The sequence below is a fragment of the Trachurus japonicus genome, chromosome 7 (genome assembly GCF_045865225.1).
Source record: "Trachurus japonicus isolate A0001 chromosome 7, Traja_1.0".
NCBI lineage: Eukaryota > Metazoa > Chordata > Actinopteri > Carangiformes > Carangidae > Trachurus > Trachurus japonicus.
The window spans coordinates 19,649,282-19,667,174 of NC_140913.1; the positions used below are offsets into that span (position 1 = coordinate 19,649,282).

The 17,893-nt window shown below is 43.4% G+C and overlaps 1 protein-coding gene across 10 annotated transcripts in view; it reads left to right on the plus strand.

The window, feature by feature from the left end:
- The first annotated feature begins 11,665 nt into the window (after positions 1-11,665).
- wnk3 (WNK lysine deficient protein kinase 3) overlaps positions 11,666-17,893 on the plus strand; it is a 31,294-nt gene continuing 25,066 nt past the window's right edge. For all 10 annotated transcript variants that reach the window (XM_085781916.1, XM_085781922.1, XM_085781925.1 and 7 more), the window contains exon 1: positions 11,666-12,644. In XM_085781916.1, the coding sequence (XP_085638042.1) occupies positions 11,865-12,644 (780 nt within the window). In that variant the 5' untranslated portion in view covers positions 11,666-11,864. The remainder of the gene's footprint in view (positions 12,645-17,893) is intronic.

Below are 17,893 nucleotides of genomic sequence, written 5' to 3' on the forward strand. Positions count from 1 at the left end.
TAGGCTACTACATAATACATAATACCTATATAAATATATACCATATATATATATATATATACATATATATACACATAATAATTATCTCAATCATAAATAATATAATACACCTATATAAATATATACCCTAAATACACATCATAAATATCTTTATAAATACATAATTCCAATTATAAAAATATACTACATTGTCATTTTCAATTAGCCTATAGGAAAACAGGTGAATGACAACAGCTGGTGCCCTGAACCTGAGTCTGGAGATTACGAGGGACACTGAAGGCAGCATGAAAGTCACATAACAAGCCTTCGGTGTAGGTTGCCGCTCGGCATAAAGGCCCAAACACGCAGCACCGCCGCCCTCTAGTGGCGACGTGCGCTCACAGCCGGTTTTGTTTAGGAGGATGATGATGATGATGAACCCCGAGGCAAGTGAGCACGGGCAGGCAAGAGCGCCTCAGTACACACGAGAACCTGCTGAAGGCCGTCGGAGTCGTGCGTTGTAAATTATGTACATAAGTTACTGATATTATTTGGGTACACATGAATGGCCGGTCGCACAACTCGCCGACACACCGAGCAGCGAGTGGGGAAATCAGCGAACCACCGACGAGCATCGTCTGAACGGGAACACGTACACCAAGTGCTCCGTGCCTGTGTCTCTCACACGGACCGAGGCTCCACGGCTCCGCTGGGGATTTTCAAGCCGACAGCACCGCGGCAAAGCGCATCTAAATGTAAAAGATAACAAAAGGAAGACAGAAGAAGAAGATTTTTTTTTTCTAAGGCTTATTTTTTTCTTTTTTGTAAATGTATTTTTTTCAGTGGGTGTAAAATAATTTTGTAGGCAGAGAGCCCCATTGTAAATCTTGTGGAATAACGTTTGTAAATAGCAAATAGGAATAATAATATTGAAAGAATCCAGTTAGCTGTGATTTAGCTAGCTGTCTGGGCTGAGCAGCTTGCTTTTTTCTTTTTGTTAAATAAGTGCATCGCTGGACCGACGAGCTACGATGTTGCATTTGGGTGAGTGATGTTTGTTGTTATTTTTTTTCTATTACAGTGCCAATAGTAATTCTTACAATATGCTGTCAGTCCGGCACCATAATCCCCAGTTAGACATTTTCATTTTGTGCAGTCTCCTAAAGCACTGCTAGACTGCTTATTAGGTATTTATCCTCTCCCGTGGCAGCTCGTTATTCAGAAATAAATTATGCTGTGTAAAAACACTCAAGTCAAGTGCAGACCTGCAGACCTGCAGGCGGGCTCGCTGACAGACAGGCCCCTCACACACCAACAGTTCAGAGCATCATTTGGATGATTTGCCTGTGCTTAGGGCACTAAAGGGCCAGGAGGTTTGTGGATTTTGATTTGTGGTTGTGTCAGTCGTCCCCGGTCACCACGCTCTTGCCCTGTATGGTGATTGTACTCGGTGTCTTTCACCGTTTGCCTGACGCTTATAAAGTCAGCTGAGCCGCCGGCTGGCCAATAGCTGCACTTCATGCTGCTTGCATGTCTAGGCATCACTGTGTTGTATAGCTGTAGCCTATAAATAACGTACATTAATTGCATTTTGCCTCAGTACACTGCATGGTCAGTCACATCATGGTGTGTTTTAAACGAGCAGCTGCATGGTATGTGTTCAAATAAGGAAAATATCATGTTTACCTATGTCTTTTAAAAGTAGCAAAGGTAATTGATTCTCTTTTTTTTTTGGCTTTTCTATTATTGCATAATGGTTACCATTAATTATGAATAATGCCAATCAACCCCTCCCCAAGCCCTGTATTGATATTTCATAGGTACATGTCAAAACACTGCACGTGATGGTCCCCCTGTGAGTAGTAGTGGGCTAGCTACTGAAAACATTATAGGGAGGATGCTTTCTGTCCTCAAAACGGCTGACAGCTGCTAAACTACTGAAATCAACACTCTGCTGATCTCTGAGTTCTCCATCACCCATAAATGTTCAGACACCATTTGCAGGAATAAAGTGGGGCTCAGTTGTTGATATGAGCTCTCAGAGAGTAGTAAGCCACTTTAGTAACGTGTAATCCCGATTCATCATTGGCTGATTAAGGAGCCTCTCTCTCACCTGGATTAGAGGAATCCTCTGGTGGGGATGGTTCTGCTCACTGAGAGGAATAAAGGAGAACAAAAAGGGGGGGTTAGATAACACATATTCTCTCTGTCTCTCTCTCTCTCTGTGTCAGTGAACAGTACTCTGAGTGTGCTACCTACACTCCACTCTCCCATGCTTGACCTGGATTGGACAATAGTCCTTGTTGTGTTTTCAGCCTTGAGTTTCCCTAATGGGAAGAGAACAATCACTGTGTGTTTGATTCTTGCGGCCGGGATTTGATATTTTGTCATCAGATTGCAAAACGCCGTCAAAAGCGAAGACAGACGGGGAAGTGGCATGTGCAGAAACAAGTCGTGCGATCAGTTTCGGAACAGCTTTAATTTCATTTTCTCTTCTTGATCAGCACTCACTGTTTTTAAATGTCAACGCCGGGTTTAGATAAATTCTGTTTTTTTTTATCTTTAAGATATTAACTTTCAATTCCTAGCCTCCTCTCTTCCCTAGGTGTAAATGTCGCACAGGTGCTCGTCCTGAACATTGTAATTAATTTCACTTGTGCCACACAATTATAGCCTGAGTCTGATAACATCCTGTTTTCCAATGCAACAGCATCACAGAAAGAGTCAACCCTTTGAAGGTTTACACACCTGCCTCTTACAGTAATGTACCCTGGTGTGACTGCATGGCCTGCTGGACGCCGCCTCTCGGAAACAACATGGCCTTTGTTTTTACCTGCCAGTGTGGCCAACAGTTGAGCTGCAAGGTTCAGCTGCAGACCTGTGATCTTCATAAGATTGATCACAAGAGTGAGTGAGCTCTGTTGATCCAAGGAGTCATAAATGAGTGGAGAAGGTTCAGCAGTGACACTTAGCTGAAGACAATATGAACTAGAGTTACAGAAGAGGCAGGGAATGTGGTGACAATCTCCTCCTTCCTGAGTTACAGTGCTGAAAAATGACCAGAAGTGATTTTGATGAACATTATGATGTCACAGTGAAGTTGACCTTTGACCTTTTGGGTGTAAATCATCTCCACTTTGTCATTTTCTTTTAAATATTACTTAATTAGACATCAGTATTGAAAAACTAGCACATGGATCTGTGAGTCATGGGCAACGATGCATTTGATGAGGTCACAGTGACCTTGACATTTGACCCCTGACGGCCAACTGAGCTCATCTTTTAGCCCAAGTGAATCTTTGTGCAAGATGTAAAGATATTTGACCAAAATTTAATTAACTCATTCTTGCGTCATGTTGAATGTTTGTGCCAATCCTAAAAGGATAGTTCAACATTTTGGCAAATTTGCCTATTGCCATAATCCCTATAGGAGTAGGTTCATTACCTTTAATAATCGGTGCATGTTGTTTTGAGATCTGCAGGACAGAGACGCAAGCTGCTCAGCGAACACAATGGAGGTGAACGGTACAGGTCCCCTGTCCCTCATCAAACTCATCGAGTACACAATCCAATAACTCCAAAACGCTCTCGTGGACAAGTTGTGACCTGCACAGACATTCACTCAGAATATACTCAGAACTACTTGTGCTTTTGAAATCCCTCCCTTTTGGAGTTGTTGGATTCAAGGGCGTGGGGGTCCAAATGAGATCCTTCTACAAAACTTTCTGAAGCATTTCCCACAATTCTATGATATTAATATATGAAAATTAACTATTTTAGAACATAGTTTGAGGACCCTCTCTATGTCTCTCTCTACTGCCTGCAGTGTGACCAGACACCTGTACCAGACGAACAGTGACTAACCCTGAGAATAATTTTCTCACGTTTAAATTCATTCCCTACAGCATGTCTCTCCCTGCTGTCTGTGCTGCCTGCAGTGTCACCAGATATCATTATTATTCTAATTTGATCCATTAAATATTCAGCTTTTACTGCTAATGTTATTTACTTTAACACATCCAAGCCAATATAAAGTACCAGTTGAAATTTAACACGCACACAAACACAACACACACATGGCACGAGAGAGAGACACGATGTCAGGAGTGTTCAGGATCCACTTTTAAAAGTTTTCCCCTACCAGAATCTATCCTAACTGTGGAGCATTATTCAGCCCGTTTTTCTGACTATCAAGCTACCACGACATGGTTGGTACCAACAGATGCCTGGTGTCTCCTGGTTTCCATGGTTGGATTGTGTATTCGATGAGTTTGAAGAGGGCCAGGGGACCTGTAGCGTTCACCTCCATTGTGTTTGCTGAGCAGCTCGCGTCTCTGCCCCACGGATCTCAAAACAACACGCACAGATAATTAAAGGTAATGCACCTACCGTACTCCTATGACTATAGGGATTATGGCAATAGGCAAATTTGCCAAAAATGTTGAACTATCCCTTTAGGATTGGCACAAACATTCAACATGACGCAAGAATGAGTTGATTACATTTTGGTGGTCAGAGGTCCAACCTCATATTCTTGTATCTTTACATCTGGCACAAAGATTCACTTGGGCTAAAAGATGAGCTCAGTTGGCCGTCAGGGGTCAAATGTCAAGGTCACTGTGACCTCATAAAATGCATCGTTGCCCATGACTCACAGATCCATGTGCTAGTTTTTCAATATTGATGTCTAATTAAGTAATATTTAAAAGAAAATGACAAAGTGGAGATGATTTACACCCAAAAGGTCAAAGGTCAACTTCACTGTGACATCATAATGTTCATCAGAATCACATCTGGTCATTTTTCAGCGCTGTAACTCAGGAAGGAGGAGATTGTGACCACATTCCCTGCCTCTTCTCTGGTTTGCGGAGACACAGTAACTCTAGTTCATATTGTCTTCAGCTAAGTGTCACTGCTGAACCTTCTCCACTTATTTCTGACTCCTTGGATCAACAGAGCTCACTGAGTCTTGTGATCAACAATTGGCGGATATGCAAACTCCTGTAGCTGGCAGTTGAGGAGGAGACCTCGATAAAAGACTGCAACACATGCACATTTACTTATAGTACACATGTGCTATGATAAGTTTACAATTAAATTCTAAGTGACTGCACCTGCAATCAGTCCAAAGTGTGTAATTTAATTTGTATATCATTAATATGGGGTATTTTTAGAGTAAGGCCGTACTGCTTCTTTGGCCCTCTGCTCACGGTCTGTGACACTGGACATACCAACGGAAACTATTCCTATGCTAATGTAATCACCTCATGTTTTCAGCCTCGTCCAACCATATCTCCTCTCCTCTCCTCTCCTCTCCTCTCCTCTCCTCTCCTCTCCTCTCCTCTCCTCTCCTCTCCTCTCCTCTCCTCTCCATGCACAACTGTAGCTGCTATTGTTCAGACCGAAATTTAGCTATAGTCACTGCTTTCATTCACACAAACATTGGCACATATTTTATCAGGCAAAATCCCCCCCACCCCCCCACCCTCCAGCCCACTTTTTGTCTGTGCCACCCCCCTCTCTTTATCTCTCTCTTGTTCTCTTTCACACACACATTTTTCCCACCCCTTCTACTAGCCGGCCCCCCTCGCGCCATCTCTCCTTCCCTCTCTCTCTGTGTTTGAAACTCTGCTGCCCGCTTGCTCCCACCAACTACAATCCCTTCCTGTCCCCCTCGCCATTTTTTATTCACTCTTTTCATCTACATGTCCCCCTCAATGGCAAAAACCTCGCTGTCTGCGTGCACGCACACAGAGAGAGTCCCCCGGCCCGTCCTTTGTCTGCCTGCCTAATTTTCCAGCGGCAGTTTGGTTCCAGGGGATTAATGTGCGTATCCCCACGAAGTACGGGCTGAAAAAAAAGTGCAACAGGATTGCAATGAACTTGACTTTGATGTGTGCACTTTTGAGAAAAGGGGTTTATGAACATAGTGCAGCTTTCCCTTTGTAAACTTTGAGTATAGAAATATAAATTCAAGCAAAAAGAATCAGGGTCCTCTGTTTGGTTTTCGGAATAGGATAAAAATCACATCCTTGGCAGCGGTGAAGCAAAGTTGTCATAATGATTTTGGCTGCACATTTCAGAAATGATCAGGCAGCTGCAGGTGTTCTCCCCATGTAGGAGCCTCACAGAAGCCTGGAGGGCAGGCAGAGTGCAGCACGTCAGATGTTCAGTTCTCATGTAATCCAGCACTGATAGAAGAATTAACAGACAATGATTCTGACATATGAATTCGACGCACGCTACGCTAGATACCGGGGTCAATTTGCTGCCGAAGCGAGATGGGACAGTTTCAGCTGTGGCTTTAGGTTTTGTTATCTTCAACTTTGGTTTACCACGTTTGCCCACATGGGCAGTTGCTTGGTCATTTGGCTGGTGTCAGGAAATTCCTCTCGGCATTCTTTCATTGAAAGGGGACATGCAGTTTGGGTGCGAGTGAGGGTTTGCTTTTGATGTGTATGTGTGTGTGTGTGTGTGTGTGTGTGTTTTTGTCTGTGTATAAAAGATAGAGAGAGTGTGAGATGAACAGAGAGAGAGAGAGGGGGGAAAAGAGTGAAACAGAAAGTTTGCTCAAGCCTGCCAGTGTGTGTCTGACATCTGTATCTGTGTGTGTGTCTATGTTTGTGTGTTTGGAAGGGAGACTGGGCGAGTGTGAGAGACAGTGATGGGGTTGAACGTGTTTGATGTGCTGTGATAACTCTGTCCGGTATGTGGCTTTCATGGGAACTCCTTGCCCTGGGGACATAGGCGAATAAGCTCCTGTTTAAAGGGCAACTTCCCTCTCTTTATCGCCTGTTGTTTTTCCCCCTTTATGTTCCCTACATCCTGTTAGCCTTAACCTTTTTTAGTCTCACTGTACACTCTTGTCACACTGTACACTCTCAGTCCCCCATTTGCAAAATTATGGCTATGGTATATGAAGTTTTAGTTCAGTAGTCCATTCTCTGTGTCTCATTTAGGTTTGCTGTCATGCAAAAAAATAGTATTTGATTAACAGTGGACATTTAATTCATGTATACCCCTCTTCTTTGGCTGAATATTCATAAGTATAATAAAGATAACAGTTTTGAATTCAGTCCGTGGACTTTTTTAGCAGTTTGCTTGACACATCACCTTGAAGTCAGGGAAACTGTGATGGGTGTTTTTTCACAGTCTGCTGACTTGAATATGATTGACTGAGCAGCAGCCGCAGCCTTTTTGTTGAAGTATGGTTGGGCAACATGGTGGTACGTACAATATAACTGGAAACTTCACTATGGAGGGTCTGTGCAAGCTGCCACCACTGTAACATGTGAGACAGGATGGGGGCCTCATAGTGGGGCTGCGTGTTGGCAGTACTGAATCTGCAGGGTTTGACGTACTGAACGGTGAGCTACCTTGATAGGTCAGGTACTTGATTAACTGGATTAGCTAAACACCCATTAGGTTATGTTATGTGTAAATGTTTTTTTGTTCCATTTTCCAGAAAATTGCCCCATTAGCAACACAATCTATTACTTTCACTATTCAAATTAGAGACAGTGATGTAATGAGTGATTTTATACCGACCACTCATATTTAATGATATTAATGTTAATGATAGTGGAATTAGTTGTGGTTGTGAGTGTGTTTTTGTGTGAGGCTTCCAGCTTAACCCTAATTACAGGTTGTCTCTTAGAGCATGTGTCTATGTCTCGGGAATGTTGCAGAACTGGAAATCTTTCTTGTTCCCCCGGGAGCTGCTTAGCAGTTGGTCCCTATCAGCCTATTGTGCCTTTAATTTGACTGACAGCCTGTAGCATTGCACATCAGACTCTTTCGCTTTGAGCCTGAAGAGACAACAGACTTGATGTGAGCGTTAATGACCACCTTATAAAAGAGATAATAGCTAGCTGTGAGCCGCCAGCAGAGCCCCTGGTGGTCAGGGTGGGCTTTGTTCATTAAAATTAAAGAAAAAAACCCCCCCCAGACTTAATGCTGTGACTCCAACTGAGCCAGCCTGACAGGGGAGAGCACATTTAGGGGGTTGGTGGTGGTGGTGGTGGGAGGGGGGGAGGCTGACTGTCCTTAGGCGGTTCTTGTGGATGCCTTCTTAGGTGTAACCCTAGACAAGGGTGCCTAATAGCGGTGGCCCTTGACAGTGCCACGTGTTCATTTGTAAAGTAATATGTGTTGTAAACTAATATGCAAAGTGAGCTAATAGCCTGACCCCGGCTGCACTTTTTTACTTTCTGTTTACTGCACCATTACACTCCCAGGACTGCCACATTCCTTCAGTGTGGTTCTGTTGTGGGTATGCATTAGCACGTCCTCCTCCTGTCCGTCCAGATCTACATAGTAAGTTATACATGGTGACTTTGGATTTTTTTTTTTTTTATATTGCGTCTGTAATTGGTGCCCCAGCTGTTTTTTTTCTCATAGTGGCTTCAGAGTAACTTCAGGCTGACTGGTGAGAGATCATTGGCTGTCAGAAGGGGAGGGGTGATGTAATACTGTGGAAAAGATGGTGAGTGATAGAGGAGAAGTGAAGATAAACATGTCAAAAAAATTTCCCAGTGGGGTCACACACACACACACACACACACACACACACACACACACACACACACACTCAGGCATACACAATCCCAAACAGTGAATGAGTTCCAGTATTGCAGGGAGATTGCCGTGTCAGAGGAAACATGCTGTGTTGAGTTTCACCTTCTGCTGACAGAGGGTAGTACGGTGGGCCAATTTGAAACAGTGTCTTATTACCCTGCCTGAATGGTTGACTTGAATCATAATCATAGTTTTGTATATTTATGAGCCCTTTGTTGCAGATGTGTGGTAGTCAATCCGGTACAGTTCCAGGACAGTCCCTCTGCGTATGAATTATTTACACTCGACTGGCCCATAGCTCACCATCCATATTTAATGGTTGGTATCGCATACTAACAGCAGCTTTCTGTGGACTAATGGAGCTGTTGAACACAACTTAAATCACAAGATACCAATTAATGCGCTATTGATTGTTATGGAAGGCATGTGTAATTGTTGACTAGGTCAGCTGGGCGTTCTAGGAAGTTTTAAATGTTTCTTGTCATAACACAGATGAAGCTTTTGTTTGGCAGATAAAGCAGATGAAAGGATTCCTCTCCCATGTGGGTTGTGAAATGGCCGACAGTTCTGAATGAATGTTTCTGCTTCAAGAATAGAAATAGAAATAGAAATGGAAATATTTGCACTAATAATGGAGATCACCAGACTCTATTTACGTTTTTTTTTTTTTTTTGTTTTTACTTTAATGTTTGCAGCATTTTGCAAGCTTACCTGCTAAAATATAATTGTTTATTTACTTCATAGAAACATAGTCACACCAGGGTCTCCAACCTGTTTTTACTACGAAAGCTACTTTGTCAAATTAATAGTCAACATCCCCTATTACTTCTGTCAAAATAGCTCTCAGGTCTACTCATATCTTACATTAGAGGTTACATTTCACACATGTATCAAAAACCCAAACTGCTCAGACGGTGAGATTTAACAAATCATCAAGTATCAATATACAAAATTCTCATTTTGTACCAAAAGACATCTGAAACTAACATCAGTGTCACCAGTGTTTCAGTCAGAATAGTAACACAAACCAGTGTTTTCAGTTGTCTGATTAAAAAAACAAACAACCAAACTCATCATTACTCATGTGAACTGATGTAAACTCTAAAGGCAACTGTGTTAATGCATCTACAGTGGTGAATAGGGCATCACCAGTGTTGTCAATATTCCCATGTATTATGTTGAAAGGAAAAGTTAGATTGTCCATTCTGGCATTATGAGTCACTCCTAAAAATGGCACCGTTCATTTGAAGCTTAGCTTTCCTCCATTTATGCTGACCCTGTCTGCACTCTCTCTTTTGACTTTCTTCTTTGTGTGACATTTCTCTGTTGCTCTTTATGTTTTTTGCCAGAGGTCATTTGAACCTTGACAGCTGTTATAGCAGTATCTTGTTAAAGAGAAGATATTTTCATCCACACTTTACTGTTGTAGGTGGTGCCGTGCCGGTCTTGCTCAGAGGACTGGTTACAGTTTTAGGTCTGGTTTGGGTGTTTGTAGAAACCTGCCATCAAAGAAAACACAGAAATGATCAGAGAGTGCCAATTCAATAACATTCACAGTAGGAATAGTGAGACCCTTGTTGATAAGTCCAGTTTATGACCTTGAGTTGAGCCAGTCACATGCTGTACCAGATCAAATGTATCAAAGAAAGCAATAACTTCTTTAGAAGTGCTGTTATCAGGATTATCAATGTGAACATCAAAATTACCAGTTATAATAAAAGAGTACAAATCTGGGGAAGTAATTGAAGAAAATTCTCTGATAGAATTTGGACAGTATTATTATATATTGAGACTTACACATCTGAACAAATCTTACAAGTGTTCCCTTTATTATTATACCAGGATTATTCAAATAGACCTTGTGATAGCAGAGATATACTCTAATCATTATGGGCATGTCATTTTCGAGCAGAATTCCAAAATAGAGGCTAGTTCCTAACAGGTTAAGGTCTGTAGACTGGAGAAGAAATATCAAGTTTTTCATCACGGCACAAAGATGTTCAAAGGTGTTATACTCCCTAAGGGAGATCTGTTACATTAGTCTTTATATTATCTTATATACACGCCCACCTCTCCTCCCAGAAATTTAAAATTTGAAGAAGAAGGTATTGGACATTTGCACTTCGTCTCTTTTCAACCATGTTTCAGTTAAACAACATTAACTCCACTGGTATGTACGGTAGAAATAACATTGATGTGTTTAAGGAACATTTAATCCACTTGTAGTCTAATGTTCAGTGCACTGTTTCTGTGTCTCGTCAAGACAGGAATTAACACTTGTGATGGAAAGCTGGAGCAGCTGAAAGTGGTGGCAGTGGTCAGTGAAATCCAAGAGGATGGAAAAAGGGGAAAGGGAACCTGGAGAGGAGGCTCTGAGAGTTAGGGGACTGTAGCATCTTGTTTTGTCTTTGCTCTGATGATTAAGGCTCGCCTCAGGTGGGGGGCAGAGGTGGATGTCCTTTAGCGATTCTGCCATGTTACATTTTGTCGTCCCCCTGTTTCTGACTCCTCTGGTTGTCTCTAGCAGGGTGAACAGATGGATGAGGCAGGAGGAAAAATAGGTTTCACCCCTGACTTGTTGAGACAAAGTCCGTCTGCCATAAAAAGATGACATTGTTAATAAACTGAACTGAATGCACGGTGCATACAGTTGACAGCCACATGTTTAGTGCCAACAATCTTATGAATCTCTCAGCTCCTCCTCTAACTAGTGGTAGACTAATGAACACCTCAAGCGTTCGTATTTACTGTAGAGAGTTCAACGTGACAGAAATTCTCTCCTCTGCTCTGACTGTCTGAATATTAATGGAAATATTTTGTTTGTGTCTTGCAGGGTTTACTTGAAGAGATTCTCACCGCTGTTTGAAAGGAAAACACTGCAGCTTTCCCAACAGACTTGATAAATCTCCCGCTTTAGAGTGCTAGTAAGAGCTGCAACAGTGAGAGTGATTTTTCCAATTTTTTTCCCTCTCTCTTTTTTAATTCATCCTGCACCTTAGTGGGATATGAAGAAAATGTAGGAAATGGTGATGAGGAAAGTGAGGAAAGAAACTATCCTCCAACAGCTGTGGTCTCACCCTCCTGTGCTACCATAAAGAATCCAGAAGAGAAGGGAGAAAAAAGTGGGAGAGGGTCACCAGTTTGACCAAGGAAGGACCTCAGTCATCGGCAGCACTCGGAGAACAGTCGGACAGACTAGAAGCAGTGAGTGGGTGACCACAGAAAGAGAGAGAGACGGAGACTGTCGGAGGAGCAAAGGTTTGGAGGAGGAGGAGGAGGTCTAGGAGGGGTGCGAAAGGCCGAGCCTCATGGCTACTGACCCGGGAGAGCCCACAGGCACCGAGGACTCCTCGGAGAAACCTGATGGACAGAGGGATGAGGACACAGAGCGGGAGGGCAGGGCCGACCAACAGAGGGAGAGGACACATAGCACCTCCTCAGACCTCTCCTCCCAGACTCCGGAGAGGAGAGCGACAGGAGGAGAGGATGGAGGAAGCCGGGGAGGGGGAGGAAGAGGAGGGGGAGGCGGAGGAGGCGGAGGAGGAGGAGGAGGAGGAGGAGGAGGGGGAGAAGCCAGCCAGGAGGGCGAGGAGATCGCAGTCAAACCGATTTCGTTCTCCACGCCCTCCATACCAGCCGACACCGGCCAGAAACGACTGAGGAGAGAGAAGCGCTTCTTCAGGAAGAGCGTGGAGATTTGCGAGCAGGACGATGACGTGGAGGTGCCCCCCGAGGCGCCGCACAGCGCCCCCCACCTGGAGCTGCGATCCACAGACTCCGTCTTCAGCAGCAGCAGCAGCGCTCAGCAGCAAGGAGCTACTTCATCCTGCGCTGCCCTGGGTCACGACCCGTCTTGTGCCAGTTCCAGCCAGGAGCCTGGCAAAGACGCTCCTTCCTCCACCCCCACCCACAGGGGGAAGGAGAGGGACCGGGAGCAGGAGGAGGAGGCGGAGATGAAGGCTGTGGCTACTTCCCCTGGAGGCAGGTTCCTCAAGTTTGATATTGAACTGGGCAGAGGAGCCTTCAAAACTGTGTATAAAGGACTGGATACCGAGACTTGGGTGGAGGTGGCTTGGTGTGAGCTGCAGGTAAGACAAAGTGTTTCCTTTTGTTTCACACCATTATCACACATCATAATAAACTCTGCATTAGCTGTAAAGATGAAATCATCCCAAAATAGGCAGCAAAGCAGTATCCAGAATGTGTACACAAGGTGAGAGGTAAATGAAAGTGCGATATGTCAACAGATAATATTTCCAATTAGTGTTCTTCTGAGACGTTTGGGCCCAGCATTGTGCTTTTGAAGTGAATTACATTAGATGTGTCCCAGGAGCCCTTCCTCCTGAAATCAGGAAATCTCAGCACGTTGTCTGTTTTCTTTTCATGCTGTGAGACTACAGCTCGGTGGAGACCAGGGTGAAAAGGAGGAGCATCGCTTGTAGCTGAGTGACAGCACAAAGTGAAAGCGAAAAGGCTTTGCCTTTTCTAGGGCTGTTATGAATAATAGAATCATAGGCTGTCAGAGCGTCTTCTTGTTGTGATACTGTTTCTTATTAGAGACAACATCGCTGCATTGGCTTGAATTATAAGAATTCATTCATAAAACATAAGAACATAAGGAACTGATACTTTTTAGGTGTAGTGTTTGAAATCAGGCAGGGGTTGTTGTATGTTTTCTGTGATTACTTTATAGAAATTACTTTTTAGAGAATTCAATACACAACATTAGCGTTATTGTTCTAGCTGCTGCCTTAAACATGCGTCCGGGCATAGCCGAGGCTGCAGTAGGTTACATGCCACAGCCTACTCGTGCCCATCATGTAATCAAATGAGGTCTGAAATGAAAATAGTCCTGTGAAAGGGAAGCTCTGAATGAAAAGCATTTTGTGAACACAAAGGAACACTGCAGCAAATGTTGGTGTAACAATAGCAGACATTTCTGCAACAAACTCTTTGACGTGCATTGACACTGGGAGGACAATAGTGAAACTTTTTTTTTATGTATACCAGAGCGCTGCATAGTGTAGCTGCTTGGATTCATTATGCTCAGATGTAATGAGAAACATTGTTAGACGGTGTGTGTGAATTCAACATGTGGTGGGAGACAGACTTGTGGAGGAGAGAAGAAATGCGTCCCTTTGACTCTTGGCCTCACAATAGAGAGCAGTGTTATGGTAAGCCATCTGATTTGACTGCTGGCTTTGTGTGAGAAAAGTCAGTCATGTGTTTGGTTTGGAGCTAATTCCAAAACAAGAGCCTTGACTAATCCTTGAGATCAGGCCCTGTCTGTTGGACTAACAAGCAGCAGGCATGCCCCCATCACCTTTTCTGGTGCTACTCCAACACCTAGTGAATCAGCTTCACATCAGCACTTAGGCTCTGCTGGTGGGGTCCATCACACTGGCCACAGCTCCTGTTTAGTCCTATTCAAATACTTGATCCGTCCATTTTCCAAGAGATCTACTCAGCCTCCAAAGGTAGCCCCGCCCCCTTTCACCTTCAGTAATGGCGTTATCACTAATATGTTTGGCTACCAGACAGCATTCTTTTATGACACCATCAAGGGCACCGCACTGTATTTTGCCGTGCTGCAGGAGTGTGAGTGGATCAGTGCTGGTAAAAAAAAAAAAAAAAAATTGGAAAATGAAAAGACAGTAGGTTTAAGCTGATTTGTGCACCCATATCAAATCTGTGATATCCTCCACAAAGGCTTTGGGTCAATTTAAATCTTATGCAGAGTAACTATTTTTACTGGCTGTAAAAAACAGTGTCGGTATTAATCATGAGGACATTTATGGCTACATCAGTCAGAGACTACACTTTGTATATTTTATTGTCTGAGTGGATTGTATATTATGAACAGATTGGAGGATAGCCTTTGGGAAAGTAAACAGACTTAGAATCAGACAAGAGCAAGGAGAAGGAAGGGAAAAAAGGCAGCGTTAGGAAGAAAAGGAAGAAACACAGGCGGTGATGGTGAAAGAAAGAGGGAGAGATAGAAAGGAAAGGGAGGTGGGGAGACGATGAGCCAAACACAGGATTATGATGGCATCCCTCCCAGAGAGCAGTTGTGGAGCTAATGCTAATGCTAAGTTACCACATGCAGGATGAACACCCACACACACACACACACACACACAGTACACAGTGGTCTGGTGGTCACACGCCTATAGATGGATCCAGTGCCACATTCAGCGCAACATTCTAGTCACTCAGGTCACATGATCACTACTTTATGCTCCACCTTAGCAAAGCCGCACACAGTTTCAAAGTAAAAAGAAATTAAAATGAACTACATAGTGATCCTAAAGATAATGGTCAATCTGCTGTTTTAATACTGATTTGATGTACAGTACACAGTACAGTGTGGATGTGTCTAAGTTAAGGATGCTATTAAACAGTATTTTTGAATTTTGACTTCACTCATGCTCGTGTAACGCTGAAATTCAAACAGCAGTCATCTCTACTGATAAATATAGGCCCCATTAATCAAACATCAGGCACAGAAGACCGTGAACTATGGACGAGGCGAGCTGTGCATCATTTCCAATTTGAAGGAACTGGATGACACAGGATGATAAACGGCCCTGTACATGACTCGCCAAAACATTATTTGATGTTATTGATGCTATCTCCAGTATCCTGTGAGACTGCAACCAGGGAGCACCTACCTAGCTCCTTTCCTCCTGTGTCCACAATGAGAGGGAAGCCAGGGGATTAGCTGTCCAAATGCAGCTTGAAAGAGTGGGTAATTAAAGTTCACAGTGCGGACACCATCTCTCTTCTTTCCTCTGCCTTTCCCTGGGAATTCCACACCTAAAAGGGCACGGCTATATATCTCCCTTGCAAGTGTTTTGCCATCCGTCACCCTCAGTGCATGTATTTTCTGTGTGCCTTATAGGCTACCATGTATTGCATTTCTGTGTGCGAGCTGTCCGTCTGTGTCAACATATGCCACTGTATGTGTCTGCCCATCACCCTCTCTCTCTCTCTCTCTCTCTCTCTCTCTCTCACTCTCCCCTCTCCCTCCATCTCTCCCCCCATCACTTTTTGTCTGTGTGAGTGAGCATGCAGAGTGATCCAGGGAGTTAATTACAGTGGGTGCCTGTCAGGCTGGAACAAAAACCCTGCACAGACAGCATAACTCGGGCGGCAGAAACCAGACTGGTTCAACCCAGTCATCCCAGACTGGCCCAGCTCAGCTCAGCTTACCCCAGCTACACTCAACAGGACTACAAACACTAGAGAATGATTAACTACAGTCCCGATGGTTGCCATAATGATTACTGCATTAAATATTTAGTGATTTAGCATACACAGTGCCTTTCAGATTTATGACTGCTTATAGTTTTGCCCACTAATCACCACGCTATGTTTCTTGGTAAAAAAGACTCAGCCTTACTTAGGTCAACCTGAACTTTGATATTGCTAAGAGTTAAGGCTAACATTCGATGTCAGGTTTTTTTTAGCACCTTTAAAAAGTTTAGACCTCTGGCTCACTTATATACCATCAAGGCCATTGGTTCGGTAGATGACATGATAATAAACCACTCACAAGACTGAGAGATAATTTTAGTCACAGTGAACTGTCTGTTTCATGTTAGAGATAATAGCTGTTTATAGCACTGTTTGGTTTGCCTCATTTGCTTAGTTATGTGCTTCATGCTATACTACTAGTAACCCATGAATTCTCTGATGTTTATTACATGAGTATTCAGTAGCTACATTATAATTATTGTTCAATATTGCTGAATTGTTTTTTTGCTAATGGGTTTTACCACACCCAACTTCATTGGGACCTGTGAGATTATGGGATAATGTTTTGCATGTTTGTGCAAGATGCTATTGCAGTGATAAATACTTTCCACAGATAAACAAATAAGCATCTGCCAGACTGCTGAAAACCACCTCTCTGACAGTTCCTGTGATGGTAGATGCAGATCCAGGACCACATTTTACCCTGATGACATACACACATGCACACACACGCACACGCACACACATTCATCACTGCCACAGCTGGTAACAACAGTGCAGGGAGGTGCTGGAGATTATTTCGATTGCTTAACATTCTGAAAAACCAGTTGGGTTAGGACATAAAAAGCAACGCCAGACTATTGATGGCTGGTTAAAATTAGTCAAGGCCAAATCAAGTGAATTTGGCCTCGACTAATTTTAGTACAGAATCAATTCCATCTGGGTCTGAACTGACCAGACCCGGATGAAATTGATCCAACCGAACTGACCAGACGTATGTTCATCTAGGGCACTGACAGCTGGCTAGTGTCCCCCGGGCTGTATCCTCCCGCCGCAATGTTAGTTACCTAACCGGCAACAGAGATTCAATTGCTATTGAATGTCTGAGGCATTAACCACATAACCCTAGCATTAACTGTATAGCTTAAACAAAATTCAATACATGTCAAGCACTTGTGATTAAACAGTTTTGACATGTGAGCCAGACCAATCAAGCCCTCCCATAAATCTGTGGAAGCCCCCTTTTAGGTGACCACTTGTCACTTAAAAAGAAAATGGCTAGCGTATTGTATTGGCTATGGGGATCTATAAAGGTTAGTGAACTTGGCCCACTGGCCTGGGGTTCTAATCCAACGTGCAAGCTAGCCCTTTTCCAGCAATCTATCTTGTTAGTCTGAGCTGTTGTAGCTTACAGTAATCTAATCCGAACCACCCGCCACCTCGGATTTTCAAGCACTGACATGCTTACTCACACTGCAGGGCAATACACACTAAATATCCACAAATATTCACCTACAGCAAGAATAACATTCCCCTATTTGCCCTTAAAGCCACCCTGTTTATCCCACAGTTAGCTGAGGCACGCTCCTCCTTCAGATAAAAATGTAACCATGGATGCCAGTTCATCTCGTGTTGATTTTGTGATATCTCATACTCAATGTGCTGTTTGCCAAAATAGATGTTTTAGGCCCGGCATGCTTTGGCATTTATGACCCCGGCGGCAAACCTCTTACGTCTACCAAATGTGCCTCGTGAGCCATATACTGTCCATTTCCCCCAGTGTTTTATGAGACTACTTAACCTGCCGCCTGACCTTCTGCTCTACCAGATGTCTGATCCAAAAAAATCTCACAGTGCACATGCACAACATGGTCTTAAGTGTTACTCTGTTTACCAGGCTACAGTGGACCTCCCTGGGAGGCACCATGCAACAGCAGCATTGCATAGCCAAACTAACCATGCAGGCGTGGACAAAATAATAGAAACTATGGTGAATATGATGTAATCAATTACAGTTACCCTCCATTAATTAATACATTTGTGAAACCTTTAATGGTTGCTTTTATTGGTGCAATAACAT